General features: G+C 48.2%; 1 protein-coding gene across 4 annotated transcripts in view; it reads left to right on the top strand.

Annotated features, from left to right (window-relative positions):
• Positions 1-21156, top strand: part of vti1a (vesicle transport through interaction with t-SNAREs 1A) — a 187038-nt gene extending 165882 nt beyond the window's left edge. For all 4 annotated transcript variants that reach the window (XM_042305443.1, XM_042305445.1, XM_042305442.1 and 1 more), the window contains one exon: positions 20826-21156. In XM_042305443.1, coding sequence (XP_042161377.1) covers positions 20826-20919 — 94 coding nt within the window. In that variant the 3' untranslated portion in view covers positions 20920-21156. The remainder of the gene's footprint in view (positions 1-20825) is intronic.
• The last annotated feature ends 474 nt before the right edge of the window (positions 21157-21630 follow it).

Here is a 21630-nt window from a genome sequence, read left to right as displayed (position 1 = left end):
CTCTCCTCTCCATCTCTCCTCCCCCTCTCTTATACTTCTCCCTCTCTCCTCTCCATCTCTCCTCTCCATCTCTTATACTTCTCCCTCTCTCCTCTCCATCTCTCCTCTCCATCTCTTATACTTCTCCCTCTCTCCTCTCCATCTCTCCTCCCCCTCTCTTATACTTCTCCCTCTCTCCTCTCCATCTCTCCTCCCCCTCTCTTATACTTCTCCATCTCTCCTCTCCATCTCTCCTCCCCCTCTCTTATACTTCTCCCTCTCTCCTCTCCATCTCTCCTCCCCCTCTCTTATACTTCTCCTCTCTCCTCTCCATCTCTCCTCCTCCTCTCTTATACTTCTCCCTCTCTCCTCTCCATCTCTCCTCCCCCTCTCTTATACTTCTCCCTCTCTCCTCTCCATCTCTCCTCCCCCTCTCTTATACTTCTCCCTCTCTCCTCTCCATCTCTCCTCCTCCTCTCTTATACTTCTCCCTCTCTCCTCTCCATCTCTCCTCCCCCTCTCTTATACTTCTCCCTCTCTCCTCTCCATCTCTCCTCCTCCTCTCTTATACTTCTCCCTCTCTCCTCTCCATCTCGCCTCCCCCTCTCTTATACTTCTCCCTCTCTCCTCTCCATCTCTCCTCCCCCTCTCTTATACTTCTCCCTCTCTCCTCTCCATCTCTCCTCCCCCTCTCTCATACTTCTCCCTCTCTCCTCTCCATCTCTCCTCCCCTCTCTTATACTTCTCCCTCTCTCCTCTCCATCTCTCCTCCCCCTCTCTTATACTTCTCCATCTCTCCTCCCCCTCTCTCATACTTCTCCCTCTTTCCTCTCCATCTCTCCTCCCCCTCTCTCATACTTCTCCCTCTCTCCTTCCAACTCTCTCCCTCACTTGCATGCACATATAGCGTCCCCCATCTTTGGGAAGTGACACAGCTGCTTTTCTCTCTAGTAAACTGATTGGTTGGTTGGTAGGGTAGAAGAGGTCCTATAACCAATAGAGCCAGCCCTCCTGAACTTCTATAGAAGGCACTGGTGTTGGGATGGTGTATTGTGTGTGTATTTGGGAGAGGGAGAGAATGGGTGGAGAGGGAGAGAATGGGTGGAGAGGGAGAGAATGGGTGGAGAGAGGGAGAGAATGGGTGGAGAGAGGGAGAGAATGGGTGGAGAGAGGGAGAGAATGGGTGGAGAGAGGGAGAGAATGGGTGGAGAGAGGGAGAGAATGGAATGGGTGGAGAGAGGGAGAGAATGGGTGGAGAGAGGGAGAGAATGGGTGGAGAGAGGGAGAGAATGGGTGGAGAGAGGGAGAGAATGGGTGGAGAGAGGGAGAGAATGGGTGGAGAGAGGGAGAGAATGAGTGGAGAGGGAGAGAATGGGTGGAGAGAGGGAGAGAATGGGTGGAGAGAGGGAGAGAATGGGTGGAGAGAGGGAGAGAATGGGTGGAGAGAGGGAGAGAATGGGTAAAGAGGGAGAGAGAGAATGGGTAAAGAGGGAGAGAGAGAGAATGGGTAAAGAGGAGAGAGAGAGAGAACGGTAAAAGAGGGTGAGAGAACGGGTAAAGAGGGAGAGAGCGAGAGAATGGGTAAAGAGGGAGAGAGAGAGAGAATGGGTAAAGAGAGGAGAGAGAGAGAGAATGGGTAAAGAGGGAGAGAGAGAGAGAATGGGTAAAGAGGGAGAGCGAGAGAATGGGTAAAGAGGGAGAGCGAGAGAATGGGTAAAGAGGGAGAGAGAGAGAGAATGGGTATAGAGGGAGGGAGAGAGAGAATGGGTATAGAGGGAGGGAGAGAGAGAATGGGTATAGAGGGAGGGGAGAGAGAATGGGTAAAAGGGGAGGGAGAGAGAATGGGTAAAAAAGGGAGAGGGAGAGAGAGAATGGGTATAGAGGGAGGGAGAGAGAGAATGGGTATAGAGGGAGGGAGAGAGAGAATGGGTAAAAGGGGAGGGAGAGAGAATGGGTAAAAAAGGGAGAGGGAGAGAGAGAATGGGTAAAGAGGGAGAGGGAGAGAGAGAGAGAATGGATAAAGAGGGAGAGGGAGAGAGAGAGAGAGAATGGGTCAAGAGGGAGAGAGAGAGAGAGAGAGTGGGTAAAGAGGGAGGGAGAGAGAGAATGGGTAAAGAGGGAGAGAGAGAGAATGGGTAAAGAGGGAGAAGGAGAGAGAGAGAGAATGGGTAAAGAGGGAGAAGGAGAGAGAGAGAATGGGTAAAGAGGGAGAAGGAGAGAGAGAGGAGAGAATGGATAAAGAGGGAGAGAGAGAGAATGGGTAAAGAGGGAGAGAGAGAGAATGGGTAAAGAGGGAGGGAGAGAGAATGGGTAAAGAGGGAGGGAGAGAGAATGGGTAAAGAGGGAGGGAGAGAGAATGGGTAAAGAGGGAGGGAGAGAGAATGGGTAAAGAGGGAGGGAGAGAGAATGGGTAAAGAGGGAGGGAGAGAGAATGGGTAAAGAGGGAGAAGGAGAGAGAGAATGGGTAAAGAGGGAGAGGGAGAGAGAGAACGGGTAAAAAGGGAGGGAGAGAGAATGGGTAAAGAGGGAGAGAGATAATGGGTAAAGAGGGAGAGAGCGAGAGAATGGGTAAAGAGGGAGGGAGAGAGAGAGAGAATGGGTAAAGAGGGAGGGAGAGAGAGAGAATGGGTAAAGAGGGAGAGAGAGAGAATGGGTAAAAAGGGAGGGAGGGAGAGAATGGGTAAAGAGGGAGGGAGGGAGAGAATGGGTAAAGAGGGAGGGAGGGAGAGAATGGGTAAAGAGGGAGGGAGGGAGAGAATGGGTAAAGAGGGAGAGAGAGAGAGAATGGGTAAAGAGGGAGGGAGGGAGAGAATGGGTAAAGAGGGAGAGAGAGAATGGGTAAAGAGGGAGAGAGAGAGAATGGGTAAAGAGGGAGAGAGAGAGAGAATGGGTAAAGAGGGAGGAGAGAGAGAGAGAGAGAATGGGTAAAGAGGGAGAGAGGGCGAGAGAGCGGTCAAACGAGAGGGCGAGAGAGTGGTCAAACGAGAGGGCGAGAGAGCGGTCAAACGAGAGAGCGGTCAAACGAGAGGGCGAGAGAGTGGTCAAACGAGAGGGCGAGAGAGCGGTCAAACGAGAGAGAGCGGGGAAACGAGAAAGGGCGAGAGAGTGGGGAAACGAGAGAGGGTGAGAGAGTGGGGAAACGAGAGAGGGTGAGAGAGTGGGGAAACGAGAGAGGGCGAGAGAGCGGGGAAACGAGAGAGGGCGAGAGAGCGGGGAAACGAGAGAGAGCGGGGAAACGAGAGAGGGCGAGAGAGCGGGGAAACGAGAGAGGGCGAGAGAGCGGGGAAACGAGAGAGGGCGAGAGAGCGGGGAAACGAGAGAGGGCGAGAGAGCGGGGAAACGAGAGAGAGCGGGGAAACGAGAGAGGGCGAGAGAGCGGGGAAACGAGAGAGGGCGAGAGAGCGGGGAAACGAGAGAGAGCAGGGAAACGAGAGAGGGCGAGAGAGCGGGGAAACGAGAGAGGGCGAGAGAGCGGGGAAACGAGAGAGGGCGAAAGAGCGGGGAAACGAGAGAGGGCGGGGGAAACGAGAGAGGGCGAAAGAGCGGGGAAACGAGAGAGGGCGGGGGAAACGAGAGAGGTCGAAAGAGCGGGGAAACGAGAGAGGGCGAGAGAGCGGGGAAACGTGAGGGCGAGAGAGCTGGGAAACGAGAGAGGGCGAGAGAGCGGGGAAAGAGGGCGGGGGAAACGAGAGAGGGTGAAAGAGCAGGGAAATGAGAGAGGGCGAGAGAGCGGGAAACGAGAGAGGGCGAGAGAGCGGGAAACGAGAGAGGGCGAAAGAGCGGGGAAACGAAACGAGAGAGGGCGAGAGAGCGGGGAAACGAGAGAGGGCGAGAGAGCGGGGAAACGAGAGGGCGAGAGAGCGGGGAAACGAGAGGGCGAGAGAGCTGGGGGAAAGAGAGAGGGAATCGAGAGAGAGGGGAAACGAGAGAGGGCGAGAGAGCGGGAAACGAGAGAGGGCGAGAGAGCGGGGAAACGAGAGAGGGCGAGAGAGCGGGGAAACGAGAGAGGGCGAGAGAGCGGGAAACGAGAGAGGGCGAGGGGAAACGAGAGAGGGCGAGAGAGCGGGGAAACGAGAGAGGGCGAGAGCGGGGGAAACGAGAGAGGGCGAAAGAGCAGGGAAATGAGAGAGGGCGAGAGAGCGGGAAACGAGAGAGGGCGAGAGAGCGAGAGAGGGGAAACGAGAGAGGGCGAGAGCGGGAAACGAGAGAGGGCGAAAGAGCGGGAAACGAGAGAGGGCGAGAGAGCGGGAAACGAGAGAGGGCGAGAGAGCGGGAAACGAGAGAGAGGCGAGAGAAACGAGAGAGGGGAAACGAGAGAGAGCGGGGAAACGAGAGAGGGCGAGAGAGCGGGGAAACGAGAGAGGGCGAGAGAGCGGGGAAACGAGAGAGAGAGGGGAGAGGGCGAGAGAGCGGGGAAACGAGAGAGGGCGAGAGAGCGGGGAAACGAGAGAGGGCGAAAGAGCGGGGAAACGAGAGAGGGCGGGGAAACGAGAGAGGGCGAAAGAGCGGGGAAACGAGAGAGGGCGGGGGAAACGAGAGAGTCGGGAAAGAGCGGGGCGAGAGAGCTGGGAAACGTGAGGGAGAGAGGGAAACGAGAGAGAGAGGGGAATCGAGAGAGGGCGGGGGAAACGAGAGAGGGCGAAAGAGCAGGGAAACGAGAGAGGGCGAGAGAGCGGGAAACGAGAGAGGGCGAGAGCGGGGAAACGAGAGAGGGCGAAAGAGCGGGGAAACGAGAGAGCGGGGAAACGAGAGAGGGCGAGAGAGCGGGGAAACGAGAGAGGGCGAGAGAGCGGGGAAACGAGAGAGGGCGAGAGAGCGGGGAAACGAGAGAGGGCGAGAGAGCGGGGAAACGAGAGGGTGAGAGAGCTGGGAAACGAGAGAGGGCGAGAGAGCGGGGAATCGAGAGAGGGCGGGGGAAACGAGAGAGGGCGAGAGAGGGCAAAAGAGCAGGGAAATGAGAGAGGGAAAAAGAGCAGGGAAACGAGAGAGGGCGAGAGAGCGGGAAACGAGAGAGGGCGAGAGAGCGGGGAAACGAGAGAGGGCGAGAGAGCGGGGAAACGAGAGAGAGAGGGCGAGAGAGAGCGGGGAAACGAGAGAGGGCGAGAGAGGGGAAACGAGAGAGGGCGAGAGAGCGGGAAACGAGAGAGGGCGAGAGAGCGAGAGAGGGGAAACGAGAGAGGGCGGGGGAAACGAGAGAGGGCGAAAGAGGGGGGAAACGAGAGAGGGCGAGAGAGCGGCGAAACGAGAGAGGGCGAGAGAGGTGGGGGAAACGAGAGAGGGCGAGAGAGCGGGGAAACGAGAGAGGGCGAGAGAGTGGGGGAGAGAGTGGGGAAAAAAAAGAGAGGGCGAGAGTGGGGGGAAGAGAGGGTGGGGAAAAGAGAGCAAGAGAGTGGGGGGAAAAAGAGGGCAGAGGTGGGGGGAAAGAGAGAACGAGGGGGAAGAGAGGGTGGGAAAAGAGGACGAACAAAGAAAGGGCGAGTGAATGAGGTAAAAGAGTTAGAGAGTGAGGTGAAATAGAGGGCAAGAGAGTGGGGTGAAATAGAGGGCGAGAGAGTGGGGTGAAAGAGAGGGCGAGAGAGTGGGGTGAAAGAGAGGGCGAGAGAGGGGTGAAATAGAGGGCAAGAGAGTGGGGTGAAATAGAGGGCGAGAGAGTGGGGTGAAAGAGAGGGCGAGAGAGGGGTGAAATAGAGGGCAAGAGAGTGGGGTGAAATAGAGGGCAAGAGAGTGGGGTGAAATAGAGGGCAAGAGAGTGGGGTGAAATAGAGGGCGAGAGAGTGGGGTGAAATAGAGGGCGAGAGAGTGGGGTGAAAGAGAGGGCAAGAGAGTGGGGTGAAAGAGAGGGCAAGAGAGTGGGGTGAAATAGAGGGCGAGAGAGTGGGGTGAAATAGAGGGCAAGAGAGTGGGGTGAAATAGAGGGCGAGAGAGTGAGGTGAAAGAGAGGGCGAGAGAGTGAGGTGAAAGAGAGGGCGAGAGAGTGAGGTGAAAGAGAGGGCGAGAGAGTGGGGTGAAAGAGAGGGGTGAAATAGAGGGCGAGAGTGGGGGTGAGAAAAGAGAGCGGGCAAGAGTGGTGAGAAGAGAGCGGGCGAGAGTGGTGAGAAAAGAGAGCGGGCGACAGTGGTGAGAAAAGAGAGCGGGCGACAGTGGTGAGAAAAGAGAGCGGGTGAGAAAAGAGAGCGGGTGAGAAAGAGTGGTGAGAAAAGAGCGGGCGAGAGTGGTGAGAAAAGAGAGCGGGTGAGAGTGGTGAGAAAAGAGTGGTGAGAGAGAAAAGAGAGCAGGCGAGAGTGGTGAGAAAAGAGAGTGGTGAGAAAAGAGCGGGCGAGAGTGGTGAGAAAAAAGAGAGGTGGGTGAGAGTGGTGAGAAAAAGAGAGCGGGTGAGAGTGGTGAGAAAAGAGAGTGGTGAGAGTGGTGAGAAAAGAGAGTGGTGAGAAAAGAGAGTGGTGAGAAAAGTGAGTGGTGAGAAAAGAGAGTGGGGCGAGAGTGGGGAAAAAGAGAGTGGGTGAGAGTGGGGAAAAAAGAGTGGTGAGAAAAGAGAGCGGGCGAGAGTGGTGAGAAAAGAGAGTGGTGAGAAAAGAGAGTGGTGAGAAAAGAGAGTGGTGAGAAAAAGAGTGGTGAGAAAAGAGAGTGGTGAGAAAAGAGAGTGGTGAGAAAAGAGAGTGGTGAGAAAAGAGAGCGGGCGAGAGTGGGGAAAAAGGAGAGTGGTGAGAAAAGAGAGCGGGCGAGAGTGGGGAAAAAGGCGAGGTGAGAAAATGGCGATTAAAGAGAAGGGTAAAATGGGGATAAAGAGAGAGAATGGTGAGAGAATGGGGAAAAAGAGAGAGAATGGGTAAAGAGAGAGAGAATAAGGAAAGAGAGAGAATGAGGGGAGAATGGGGAAAAAGAGAGAATGAGGGGAGAATGGGGAAAGAGAGAGCTAGAGAATGTGGGACAAGTGAGAGAGAATGGGGAAATAGTGAGAGAGAACGGGGAGAGAGAGAATGGAGAAAGAGGTAGAGAATTGGGGGAAAAGAGAATGTGGAAAAAGAGAGTAATTGGGTGGGAAAGAGAGAATGGGGAAGAGAGCGGATTGGAAAGAGAGCGAGAGAATGGGGAAAAAGAGAATGGGGAGAAAGAGAGCGAGAGAACGGGGGAAAAAGAGAGCGAATGGGGGAAAAAGAGAGAGAATGGGGAAAAAGAGAATGGGGAAAGGAGCGAGAGAATGTGGAAAAGAGAGAGAATGGGGGAAAGGAGCGAGAGAATGGGGAAAAAGAGAGAGAGAATGGGGAAAAAGAGAGAGATGAGAATGGGGAAAAAAGAGAGAGAATGGGGAAAAAGAGAGAGAATGGGGAAAAAGAGAGAGAGAATGGGGAAAAAGAGAGAGAATGGGGAAAAAGAGAGAGAGAATGGGGAAAAAGAGAGAATGGGGAAATGGAGAGAGAATGGGGAAAAAGAGAGAGAATGGGGAAAAAGAGAGAGAATGGGGAAATAGAGAGAGAATGGGGAAATATAGAGAGAATGGGGGAAAAGAGAGAGAATGGGGAAATAGAGAGCGGGTTGGAAAGAGAGCGAGAGAATGGGGAAAAGGAGCGAGAGAATGGGGAAAAAGAGAGAATGGGGAAATAGAGAGAGAATGGGGAAAAGAGAGAGAATGGGGAAATAGAGAGCGGGTTGGAAAGAGAGCGAGAGAATGGGGAAAAGGAGCGAGAGAATGGGGAAAAAGAGAGAGATTGGGGAAAAGGAGCGACAGAATAGGGGGAAAAAGAGAGAATGGGGAAAAGGAGCGACAGAATAGGGGAAAAGAGAGAGAATGGGGAAAAGGGGGAGTGAATGGGGGGAGATATTGAGTTTTAAATAACATTTATTGGGTCTGGGGACCCACAACACAATAAACACTCAAACAAAACCATGGTTACACATCAATTAACAACACAACACCAAATCTTCCTCAGCAGTAACTAAACACAACAGCCTCTGACAACCCCATATACTCATAAACAGATCAATGTTGTTAACCATTTTGTAATAGGCAAACTCAACCCTCAGTCTCGCTGCCAACATCCCCCCCAGCATTCCCACCACCTCCACAGACCCCTGTCCACGAATACTGTTCTTTCATGTCTTCCATATTGCTAATTTAGCTGCCCCTGCAAGAGAACTACACCCCTTTGACTAAACCTGTACTTTAGCCCAAATATAAACTGTTGGGAATAGAACACCTCTCCCAGAGCTGAGAACCAAGTAGTGATCAGGTCAATCATCCCGACCAACCAGGGACACTGTCAGAACAGATGTGCCAGAGTTTCAGGATCAGCACAGAATGGACACCCATCCCCAACAGTAGGATCCATGTTTACCAGATGCATATTGGTGGCTATGGCTCCATGTATTATCCTCCATTGGAGGTCAGCTGTCCTCTTTTCAATAGGCAGTTTATATAAAGACCCCCAACAGCCTCTTGGGGAGGCACCAGTACCAAACACACCTGGTCACCTCGTCGATTTGACCCCTTCCAGGGAAGAAGCACGGGACACTTTTACACAGTTTATATAAAGACCAACAGCCTCTTGGGGAGGCACCAGTACCAAACACACCTGGCCACCTCATCGATTTCACCCCTTCCAGGGAAGAAGCACGGGACACTTTTACACAGTTTATATAAAGACCAACAGCCTCTTGGGGAGGCACCAGTACCAAACACACCTGGCCACCTCGTCGATTTGACCCCTTCCAGGGAAGAAGCACGGGACACTTGAACACAGATTTTGTACATGGGCTTCTTTCCCACCTCCTTGAACTCCCCCAGCTCCGGGGTATTGAAGGAAAGCAGCATCCCCACGTCCTCCTCTAATGCCCCCTCCGCAGCATTAACATTCAGTGCAGGGAACACATAATCCAGACCCTCGTTCCACCGATCAGAATTGGAAGTGTCAGTCACATAATGTCGATGAAGTACTGGCAAGGAATTGCAAACCTCAGCTACGACCTTCCTATGTAGGCGAGATGATCGGATCCCCGCTCTTTCTCCCAGCTCTTCTAATGATCTGCTCCTGCTCCGCACCAGATGACCCAGCTTGATACACGCCACCTCTAACAGGCATGAAACTAGGCTGGCTGAACACATAACACGGACTGGATCCCTGGTGGTGTGCCGGCCTTACGGGACATGACAAAAACTCTCCAAACTTGCATAACAGACTCATAAAATGGGGTCAGGCCAGACAAATCATCCCCCTAGCTTTAAGAGGAAAATATGCTTGTCTAAGCCCAAACAGCCCGCTCTCCTCATCAATGTGTAGGCTGTGTCAACCCAGCTAGAACCGTCACTGTACAACATTCTCTGGGCTGCTAGAACCGTCACTGTACAACAGTCTCTGGGCTGCTAGAACCGTCACTGTACAACAGTCTCTGGGCTGCTAGAACCGTCACTGTACAACAGTCTCTGGGCTGCTAGAACCGTCACTGTACAACTGTCTCTGGGCTGCTAGAACCGTCACTGTACAACTGTCTCTGGGCTGCTAGAACCGTCACTGTACAACAGTCTCTGGGCTGCTAGAACCGTCACTGTACAACAGTCTCTGGGCTGCTAGAACCGTCACTGTACAACTGTCTCTGGGCTGCTAGAACCGTCACTGTACAACAGTCTCTGGGCTGCTAGAACCATCACTGTACAACAGTCTCTGGGCTGCTAGAACCGTCACTGTACAACAGTCTCTGGGCTGCTAGAACCGTCACTGTACAACAGTCTCTGGGCTGCTTGAAGCCGGAAAGCCTTGATCCTGGAGGAAATGTCCACCAGGCCTTGATCCTGGAGGAAATGTCCACCAGGCCTTGATCCTGGAAGAAATGTCCACCAGGCCTTGATCCTGGAGGAAATGTCCACCAGGCCTTGATCCTGGAGGAAATGTCCACCAGGCCTTGATCCTGGAAGAAATGTCCACCAGGCCTTGCCCACCTCGTGCAGTGGCAGGTACAGGGCTTTAATCCAGTGTTGTCCAGACCAGAAGAAATTGACCAGGGTCCTCAGAAGCTCATGTATTAGACCCCCCCGGTGGCTGTAAAATCATTAGTCTGTGCCGCAGAGCCAGCTAGATTATTGGCTGCCAGCACCCTTCCCCAACAGCTGGGGTAGCACCCATTTCCACATTGACAATCTGGCACACACCCTCCCACTTTCTCCACTACACCCTCCCACTTTCTCCACTACACCCTCCCAGTTCTTTTTCTGAAAAACATCGCAGCCTAGAAAAAACCCCAAAGTCATCTCATCTCTGCCCCACTGAATCCTCCCTGGTAACCATGGAGTGGACCCCGTCTGAAGCTGACCTGCCCACAGCGATTCACTCTTTTTCCAGTTGACTCTAGATGAGGAGGCCCCCTCATACACCTTTAAAGTGTTTAAGAGAATCTTAACATCCTCACCCCCTGTAATAAAACAGTCACGTCATCTGCATACGCAGACAATGCTATCGTGGGACCCTCATCCAAGACAAAAAAAAACATCTCCAAACCCAAAGGCTTTCATTGTTTTGAGCAAGTACTGGTGGTCTACACGGTCAAAAGCCTTCTCCTGATCCAAAGAAGGTAAACCCACATTCATCTCAAACGGTTTGCAAATGTCTAAAATCATATCTTATTAGAAAGAAGTCAACAATAGAGCAGTCAGGTGCACAATAAGACTGGTCCTTCTGGACCAACAGCCCCATATATTCTTTCAACCTGTTTGAGAGAAATGTTGATACAATTTTATATCCTGCACACAGCAATACAACAGGTCATGTAAATCCCCCTTTTTTGTCAACAATGAAAGTACAGCATGTTGACAGGATACGGGAAGAGAACCCTCATGAAAAGATTCAGAACACCACTTCATAACCCCCCCCACCCCCAGTAGACCCCCAAAAGTGCTTATAAACTTTAAAAAAGAAATGTCTTCTCACTGTCAACTATGTTAATTTTCAGCAAACTTAACATGTGTAAATATTTGTATGAACATAACAAGATTCAACAACAAGTTCCACAGACATGTGACTAACAGCAATGGAATAATGTGTCCCTGAACAAATGGGGGGGTCAAAATCAAAAGTAGCAGTCAGTATCTGGTGTGGCCACCAGCTGCATTAAGTACTGCAGTGCATCACCTCCTCATGGACTGCACCAGATTTGCCAGTTCTTGCTGTGAGATGTTACCCCACTCTTCCACCAATGCACCTGCAAGTTCGCAGACATTTCTGGGGGGAAAGGCCCTAGCCCTCACCCTCTGATCCAACAGGTTCCAGACGTGCTTAATGGGATTGAGATTTGGGCTCTTCGCTGGCCATGGCAGAACACTGACATTCCTGTCTTGCAGGAAATCGTGCACAGAATGAGCAGTATGACTGGTGGCATTGTCCTGCTTGATGGTCATGTCAGGATGAGCCTGCAGGAAGGGTACCACATGAGGGAGGAGGATGTCTTCCCTGTAACGCACAGTGTTGAGATTGCCTGTAATGACAACAAGCTCAGTCTGATGATGCTGTGACACACCGCCCCAGATCATGACGGACCCTCCACCTCAAAATCGATCCCGCTATCCGTCCCATCTCCCTGTGGCGCTGTCTTAGGTGTCTCACAGTACGGACATTGCAATTTATTTCCCTGGCCATATCTGCAGTCCTTATGCCTCCTTGTAGCATGCCTAAGGCATGTTCACGCAGATGAGCATGGACACTGGGCATTTTCTTTTGGTGTTTTTCAGAGTCAGTAGAAAGGCCTCTTTAGTGTCCTAAGTTTTCATAACTGTGACCTTAATTGCCTACCGTCTGTAAGCTGTTGTCTTAATGACCGAAAAAGAGAAAGAGAGAGAATGGGGAAAAAGAGAAAGAGAGAGAATGGGGAAAAAGAGAAAGAGAGAGAATGGGGAAAAAGAGAAAGAGAGAGAATGGGGAAAGAGGGAGAGAGAATGGGGAAAAGAGAGAGAGAATGGGGAAAAAGAGAAAGAGAGAGAATGGGGAAAAAGAGAAAGAGAGAGAATGGGGAAAGAGGGAGAGAGAATGGGGAAAAGAGAGAGAGAATGAGGAAAAGAGAGAGAGAATGAGGAAAAAGAGAGAGAGAATGAGGAAAAAGAGAGAGAGAATGAGGAAAAAGAGAGAGAGAATGAGGAAAAAGAGAGAGAATGAGGAAAAAGAGAGAGAATGAGGAAAGAAAGAGAGAGAATGAGGAAAGAAAGAGAGAGAATGGGAAATGAGAGAGAGAATGGGAAATGAGAGAGAGGGAGAGAATGGGGGAAAAAGAGAGAGAGAATGGGGAAAGAGGGAGAGAAATGGGGAAAAGGGAGAGAAATGGGAGAGAAAAGCGAAAGAGAATGAGGAAATAGAGAGAGAATGGGAAATGAGGGGAGAATGGGAAATGAGAGAGAGAATGGGAAAAGAGCGAGGGAAGAGAATGGGGAAATAGAGAGAGAATGGGAAAGAGAGAATGGGGAAAAAGAAAGAATGGGGAAAGAATCGAGAGAGAATGGGGAAAGAGAGAGAGAATGGGGAAAAGAGAGAGAATGGGGAAAAAGAGAAAGAATGGGGAAAGAGAGAGAGAATGGGGAAAAGAGAGAGAGAATGGGGAAAAGAGAAAGAATGGGGAAAGAGATCGAGAGAGAATGGGGAAAGAGAGAAAGAATGGGGAAAAGAGAGAGAGAATGGGGAAAGAAAGAGAGAATGGGAAATGAGAGAGAGAGAATGGGGAAAGAGAGGGAGAGAGAATGGGGAAAGAGAGAAAAGAAAGAGAGAATGGGGAAAAAGAGAGAATGGGGAAAAAGAGAGAGAATGGGGAAAGAGAGAGAATGGGGAAAAGAGAGAGAGAATGGGGAAAGAGATCAAGAGAGAATGGGGAAAGAGAGAGAATGGGGAAAGAGAGAGAGAATGGGGGAAAGAGAGAGAATGGGGAAAAAGAAAGAAAGAATGGGGAAAGAGATGAGAGAGAGAGAATGGGGGGGAAGAGAGAAGAGGGAGAGAATGGGGAAAGAGAGAGCGAAGAGAGAGAATGGGGAAGAGCGAGAGGGAGAACAAAAAGAAGAAGAGAATGGGGAAGGAGAGAGGGAGAATGGGGAAAAAAAGAGCGAGAGAATGGGGAAGGAGAGAAGAATGGGGAAAAAGAAGAGCGAGAGAATGGGGAAGAGAGAGGGAGAATGGGGAAAAAGAAGAGGAGAGAATGGGGGGGAGAGGGAAATGGGGAAAAAGAAGAGCGAGAGAATGGGGTTAAATGAGAGAGCGAGAATGGGGAAAAAGAAGGGAGAGAAGAGAGAGAGAATGGGGAAAAAAAGAGAGAGAATGGGGAAAAGAGAGAGAGAGAATGGGGAAAGAGCGAGAGAATGGGGAAAAAGAAGAGCGAGAGAATGGGGAAAAAGAAGAAGAGAATGGGGAAAAAGAAAGAGAATGGGGAAAAAGAAGAGCGAGAGAATGGGAAAAAAGAGAGAGAGAATGGGGAAAAAAAGAGCGAGAGAAAAAGAGAGAATGGGGAAAAAGAAGAATGGGGAAAAAGAAGAGCGAGAGAATGGGAGAAAAAAGAAGAGCGAGAGAATGGGGAAAAAGAAGAGCGAGAGAATGGGGAAAAAGAAAGCGAGAGAATGGGGAAAAAGAAGACAGAATGGGGGAAGAGCGAGAGAATGGGGGGAGAATGGGGAAAACGAAGAGAGAGAGAATGGGGAAAACGAAGAGAGAGAGAATGGGGAAAAAGAAGAGCGAGAGAATGGGGAAGGAGAGAGGGAGAATGGGGAAAAAGAAGAGCGAGAGAATGGGGAAAAAGAAGAGCGAGAGAATGGGGAACACAAAGAGAGACAAAATGGGTGTATGTGGTCACTGCACGACAGGGGAGGTAGAGACAGAGATGCACTTTCTCCTTTACTGTGATAAATATTCCTCGCAAAGAGATTCATTATTCACAGAAATAACTACATTTATTCCAAATTTGAACTTATTAAACCCAGAGGAAAAACTAAAAATACTCATGGGCGAAGGAGCAATGGCTCCTCTTGCAGCCAAATATGTATTTTCCTGCCATAGCCTGAGGGACACTGAATAATAACATCTGCATAGTAAATAGTAACTTTATTATTATTATTATTATTGTTATTACTATTATTATTGTTGTTTATCATTCAAAATAGTGGTATGGGTGGTAATGGTAATGATAGCAGTTTAATGATGGTGGTGGTAGTAGTAATGATGATGGTAGTTGTAGTACTGATGTAATGGTGAAGATGACCGTTATTTAGTTATAAGTTAGTTATAGTTTCATTTTCTATATTTAGATTTTTATATTTATTACATTTCTACTTTTGACTGTTACCATTTTATTGTTATTATTTTTGTATTTAATTTTGTATTATTTACTACCATTTTATGTTATTTGTTATTGTTTATAATTTTGTTACAATGGATATTGTATACATTGTTGCTTTGGCAATATTGACACAATGTTTTTCATGCCAATAAAGCAGCTTGAATTTGAGAGAATGGGGGAAAAGAAGAGAGAGCGAGAATGTGGAAAAAGAAGAGAGTGAATGGGGGAAAGAGGGAGAGAATGGGGGAAAAGAGGAGAGAGAGAATGGGGGAAAAGAGAGAATATGGGAAAGGAGAGAGCGAGAGAGAGAAGGGGGAAAGAGAGGGAGAGAATGGGGGAAATTAAATAAAAAGAATGGGGAAGAGAGGGAGAGGGCAAATGGGGAAAGAGAAGGAGAATGGGGAAAAATAGAGAGTGTGAGAATGGGGAAAATTAAAGAAAGAATGGGGAAACAGAGAGAGAGAATGGGGGAAATGAAAGAGCGAATGGGCAAAGGGAGAGTGGGGAAAGAGGGCGAGAATGGGGGAAAAAGAGAAAGCGAGAGGGAGCGAATGGGAGAAAAAGAGACAATGGAGAGAGTGAGAGAATGGGGAGAGAGAGAGAGTGAGAGGATGGGGAAAATAGAGAGGGAATGGGGAAAAAGGGAGAGAGAATGGGGGAAATAGAGAGTGTGAGAATGGGGAAAGAGAGAGAGTGGAGAAAATAGGGAAAGAGCAGAGAGCGAGAGAGGGAGAGAATGGGGGAAAAGAGAGAGAGAATGGGGAGAGATAGAATTGGGGGGGAGAGAGAGAATGAGAGAGTGGGGAAAAAGAGGGAAAGAGCAGAGCGAGATGGTGGGATCACATAAGGGCCTCATGAGAAGGTATGCCAGAGGTAAGGTTTATCTCAAGCCTTGAGTTGTGTGTAACACACACACCCCTCCCCTCCCATTATTTTCCCCTCTGTCAAGTGTCAAACACAGAGGATGGATCCGGTTTGATAAGTTCTGTTCTGTCTGGAGATGTGATGTGTCAGACAAAGATCTGCCATACAGTAGAAGAAACCATGTTTTTCACACTGAAACTCTCTGGTCCAAGATATGTTTGGAGATTTTTACGGTGGCATTATGTGACTTCATTTGAATAAATAAGGCTTGTAATCGTATATGGCTGGTAGATGTGATGTCCATCTCTTTGTGGCATATATCATATTTGCAGTGTGGATGATGTCTATTAGATGGATGACCATTGTAGCGAAAATGATCATTGCAAATTAGGTCCAGTGGATTATGGAGAAGGGGACTGTTATCAACAGTATCGCAGAATAATGTGGTTTTTGTCTACATAGTGACCAATTTTAATGAACACATTATACATATGTGGTCTTTCTTTATGAATAACTCGCATGTGTTATGTACACTACCGTTCAAAAGTTTTGGGTCACTTAGAAATTACCTTGTTTTTGAAAGAAATGCAAATTTTTTGTCCATTTAAAATAACATCAAATTGATCAGAAATACAGTGTAGACCTGGTTAATGTTGTAAATAACTTTTGTAGCTGGAAACAGCTACTCCGGGATCCTGGCCTTCTAGGCAGAGCTCCTCTGTCCAGTCTCAACATTAACAGTGAAGAGGCGACTCCGGGATGCTGGCCTTCTAGGCAGAGCTCCTCTGTCCAGTGTCTGTGTTATTTTGCCCATCTTCATCTTCTCTTTTTATTGGCCAGTCTGAGATATGCCTTTTTCTTTGCAACTCGGAGTCGCCTCTTCACTGTTGACGTTGAGACTAGTGTTTTGTGGGAACTATTTAATAAATCTGCCAGTTGAGGACTTGTGAGGCGTCTGTTTCTCAAACTAGACACTCTAATGTACTTGTCCTCTTGCTCAGTTGTGCACTGGGGCCTCACACTCGTCTTTCTATTCTGGTTAGAGCCCGTTTCCACTGTTCTGTGAAGGGAGTAGTACACAGCATTGTACGATATCTTCAGTTTCTTGGCAATTTCTCGGTATGGAATAGCCTTCATTTCTCAGAACAAGAATAGACTGACGAATTTCAGAAGAAAGTTCTTTGTTTCTGGCCATTTTGAGCCTGTAATCGAACCCACAAATGCTGATGCTCCAGATACTCAACTAGTCTAAAGAAGGCCAGTTTTATTGCTTCTTTAATCAGAACAACAGTTTTCAGCTGTGCAAACATAATTGCATAAGGGTTTTCTAATGATCAATTAGCCTTTTAAAATTATAAACTTGGATTAGCTAACACAACGTGTCATTGGAACACAGGAGTGATGGCTGCTGATAATGGGCCTCTGTACGCCTATGTAGATGTTCCATAAAAAATCAGGTGTTTCCAGCTACAGCTAGTCATTTACAACATTAACAATGTCTACACTGTATTTCTGATCAATTTTATGTTCTTTTAATGGACAAAAAAACGTGTTTTTCTTTAAAAAACAAGGACATTTCTAAGTCGCCCCAAACTTTTGAATGGTAGTTTACATGTAGATTTCTGAGGTCATGCCATTAGGCACTATTGGATATACATGTGAATGCTTGGTTATTTTACAGAGACACCGCCTCTAGCTAGCCAAACCAACTGTGAATGTTCCTCCTCTTACACCTCTACCTTCTCTCTCTGTCGTGGGGATTCTGGGGGTTAATTACAGAGTCTGTCAGAGGGCTGGGCTTACACTCTTAAAGTGTCACAGACACTGTTTCTTAAATGGATTTAAACATGGCTCAAGTGAATTATGATTCCATTCTAATCCCTCGCTCCTCTCCTCTACTCTGGGCTCTCCTCTTCTCCTCCCTGTCTGGCAGCCTGGGCGTGGGGGGGTGGAGGGGGTTGCCTGGGGGCCTGAGGACCTTCTCCTCCATCCTCGGAGAGTGTTGTCAGAGGAGAGGGCCCTAACCGACGGTATATTAATCTACATTACTGTAGGCAGGAGAGGGCCCCCTGTCTCATGCATTTCACTCATTCATTCAAATGACTTGGTACGCATCAAACAGACCAGCCCGTGGTCCTCTCCTCCTCTCCAATCCGCTTTCCATTTAGATTCCCCCAGGCCCGATGTTGTTAAGGAGACATGTTCCCTATCCAGTACACTAGACACCCCTAGTTAGGGATTTCAATACAGGAATAACGCCGATATGAAGTATCAAATATGAAAAGGGACTTCAGACCGTGAGCAACAGACGAAGAGTTCCTTCGGCTAGGCGTTCCGGTCCTGACCAGTGACACTGTATTTTCTGTTATTGCTTATGGACTCCTGCGAGATCGTCCTGTCTGAGGATCCCACTTCTGTCACCAAATGGATGGCTTTTTTAACAGTAATATTTGTTTCATTGACAGTGTAGTGTACAACCGTTAACCTTGTTCTAGTGCTGAGCGATCAACTGAAATTGAGCGACATTGGTTCAATTATTTGAACTCCATTTTGTTCTGTTTTTTTTTCCTGAGAGCTCGATGCGCGGTTTCTCTATATATAAATCAGATCAAGCCAGAACTGTGCGAGGTAGTAGGGAGTTTTAGATTTCCAACGCGCCAACATTCGACAGTTTAGCGCCGAAAACCTGGTAATTAACTACAATGACCATAATCCATTGCACACCCGCCTACTAGTCCGTTCTATGTGGAGCAGAGACAGGGAAACGGAGAGAAGAGAGAGCGCATGATGGAGAGGGATAGAGAGCACTTTGTGAGGTATTGCTACCTGAAAAGACATGGTCTCAGTGATTTTAAAAGTATTCCTTATTGACTTTGAAGAACTACCAGCCTGGTGATTTTCTCTGACGGCATAGGCAGCAGAGTGATGAAATGATGACTTGGAATTAAGTAATAAAATTGTGAAATAAAACAAATGTCATGTACACAACAACTGAAATCATTTTAAAGTCATGTGAATAAGTGATGGTTAAATAGGTGACGAGCAGTCATGGCCAGTCACTACCATCGTGGTACTTTTATTCTGTGTTACAGCATTCAACCCCCATAATGCATAGAGTGCATTTCATGTCAAATAAATAAATCATCGAAACCAAAATAAAACGGTGATCGTTTTTTTCCATAATCGAACCGAAACAGACTTCAAAACGCACTAATCGCTAAGCACTACCCTGTACGTTACCCAAGTGAAGAGCTTAATAATTACTTGTAATTATTAAGTCATTATAAATGCTGATAAAAAATACTTAAAAGCTTTCTTAGTCATTTGTGTTATGCATACCATGTTAATACATGGTCATAAATGCTATAACTCATTTATCATTTGTACATGCATATATATCCTACCAGCACTACTTATAAATAGTTTATTTATGCTTATTAAAGTACAACTAATGTTAAATTACTACCACCCTATCCCCTTAACCAAGACAAACTTCCCATCTACCCCTCCTCATTCATCTCAACCCCTCCTCCTGCCTCCACAGCTGTCAACTGAACTAGCGGCAGGGTCCCCAAACACAACACATACAGTAACATGCGAGCATCTCTGTTGGAGCGTTTGCGAGTAAATAATCATGGTTAATAATGAATGCCGATTAAAGGGGGGAGCTGTGGCCTTGCTAAACACGCGCTGATGAATGTTTCCCGCTTCCCCATCCGGGCTCTGCATTATGCAAACGCTGCAGCGCCAGCACCCTATCAGGAGAGGCCCCTTGCCAGAGCCACGGAAACCAGGCCCATTTATTCAAATCAATCTGTGATAAACACGGTGAATGGAGTGTTCTGTCGTAGCTTAACTGTCATTACGAAGGGATATTCTCACCGTCACATGTGTAACTTACACTCTCATAAACACGACCTGCTGAGCTGTTTCCAAATTGAGGGCTCGGGCCCCTGGAGACCCTCTCCATGGCAGGCTGGGGCCATGGACTGGAGCATTGGACTGGAGCAGGGCTAGTGTAGAACCAGGCTGTAGAAGTTGGCTCTGGGGCTGTAGCAGTAATGGAAGAGGCTGAAAGTCAGGCTTGGGTTAGTATCTGACTAAAGATGTTCCAGGACAGAGGCTAGATGTAAGAGCGGGTCTAAGGCTGGAGGTTAGAGTAAACTGCCACTAAACTCCGGCCAGGATAGATGCTGGGGCTGGGGGTCGGGCTGGGTGAGGGGAAGGGGTAGGTAGTAGGGGTTGAGTGAGCAGTCCTGAGTTGCAGCTCCACAGCCCCAGTGATGAATGGCTAAAACATGGGCTATTCATCTCCTGCTTAGAGCAGTGGACACTGGCCCCACTCCCCCTCCACATGTCAGCAAATGTGATAATTCTGTCATTTGTCAGGAGTGACGGAGAGTGGGGGAGTGTGTGGAGAGGCGCTCTGGAGACTACGTCTGGGACTATGGACATACACACACATATACACACATACATACACACACACATACATACATACACACATACATACACACACACACATACATACACACACACATACGTACACACACACATACGTACACACACACACATATATACACACACACACACACACACACACATACACATATACATACATACATACATACATACATACATACATACATACATACATACATACATACATACATACATACATACATACATACATACACACACACACACATACATACATGATTACATACACACACACACACACATATGAACACACACACACACACACATACATACACATGAACACACACACACACACACACATATGAACACACACACACATACACACACATGATTACACACACACACACACACACACACACACACATACATACACATGATTACACACACACACACATGAACAACACACACACACACACACACACACACACACATACATTACACACACACACACACATTTGAACACACACACACACACACACATATGAACACACATACATACACATGATTACACACACACATATGAACACACACACATACATACACATGATTACACACACACACACATTTGAACACACACACACACATACAAACTAAAACATACATTTGCTCTCCTTGTCCTCCTTTCTCTTTACATCATTTTGTTGTTGTTGTTCAAAGTCTATTTTTGTCAAGGTAGGCGGCAGTGGGAGAATGTGACTGTGTCACAGAGAGAGGTGTTTTATGGCAAATTCCATCCGTAATTCACAGACGTTGTATTGTATTACCTCCAGGAAACCTGAGACACTTTTTCCACTTTATTATGGAAATCACTTTTTTTTTTTTTTCCCTTTCCTTCCCTAAAGCCTGTCTGCAGTTTTGTGTGTTTGGGAGTTGCTGGACCAAACGATTGTGTGTGCGGGCGCGCATTTGTGCGTACAAGCTGTGTGTGTCCCTTTTGAATAGCAGTCTTGTCAGTGTGTGTGAACAGTCAATATCCTTTTATGAGGCCCTCATAGTACCCATTAAACATGATAACCTCTGAGTTAAGGGCCGGACATTTTGTTGTTTCAGATGTCTCTGTGATTTCAAACAGACGACTGTGACCCCTGGCTAACCCTGTCTTTGCCTATTTTTTTCCCTCTCTCTCTCCTCTCTTCTCTCTCTCTCTCCTCTCTCCTCTCATTTTCCTCCCTTCCTCTCTCTCTCTCTCCCTGCAGAATCATCCAGAACAGAGTCCTGGTCTTCGTCCTCGGCGCCATCATCCTCATCACCATCATCCTGGCTATCTATTTCAATGTGCGAGGGCACTGATCTCCCTAATTCTCTCTCTCTCTCACACACACACACACACACACACACACACACACACACACACACACCAGGCATGATTAATAGCGACAAAAGCATTGCTCTGGAGTAATTAGGACAAATGGTTCCAATGAATCACTCACTTTCCAGGCCATGACAGGGTCTCTCTCTCTCTCTCTCTCTCTCTCTCTCTCTCTCTCTCTCTCTCTCTCTCTCTCTCTCTCTCTCTCTCTCTCTCTCTCTCTCTCTCTCTCTCTCTCTCTCTCTCTCTCTCTCTCTCTCTCTCTCTCTCTCTCTCGCTCTCTCCTCTCTCTCTCTCCTCTCTTGCTCTCTCTCCTCTCTCTCTCCTCTCCTCTCTCTCCTCTCTCGCTCTCTCTCTCCTCTCTCTCTCTCGCTCCTCTCTCGCTCTCTCTCTCGCTCTCTCTCTCTCGCCCCTACAGTTTTTGGTCTTTTGTTTTTGATATTATTCATGGTGTTGTCACCGGACTGTGTTTGATTGGATCCATCTTTCCCCTGGGTAGAGAGAGAGCCTATGGGGAAATCAAAGAGTTTAGATGTAAATCCTGCTAGTGTTGTGTATGCACTACTTCCATGGTCTAACCTAAGGTGTCCGCAGTCCCTTTTCTGTGTGTGTGTGTGTGTGTGTGTGTGTGTGTGTGGGTGCTTGTCTATCTGTACGCAGGGCTTTCCTCTCCCTCTCTGTCAGACCAACTT

The sequence above is a fragment of the Oncorhynchus tshawytscha genome, linkage group LG24 (assembly GCF_018296145.1).
Source record: "Oncorhynchus tshawytscha isolate Ot180627B linkage group LG24, Otsh_v2.0, whole genome shotgun sequence".
Lineage (NCBI taxonomy): Eukaryota > Metazoa > Chordata > Actinopteri > Salmoniformes > Salmonidae > Oncorhynchus > Oncorhynchus tshawytscha.
This window is presented reverse-complemented; position numbering and strand designations above follow the sequence as displayed.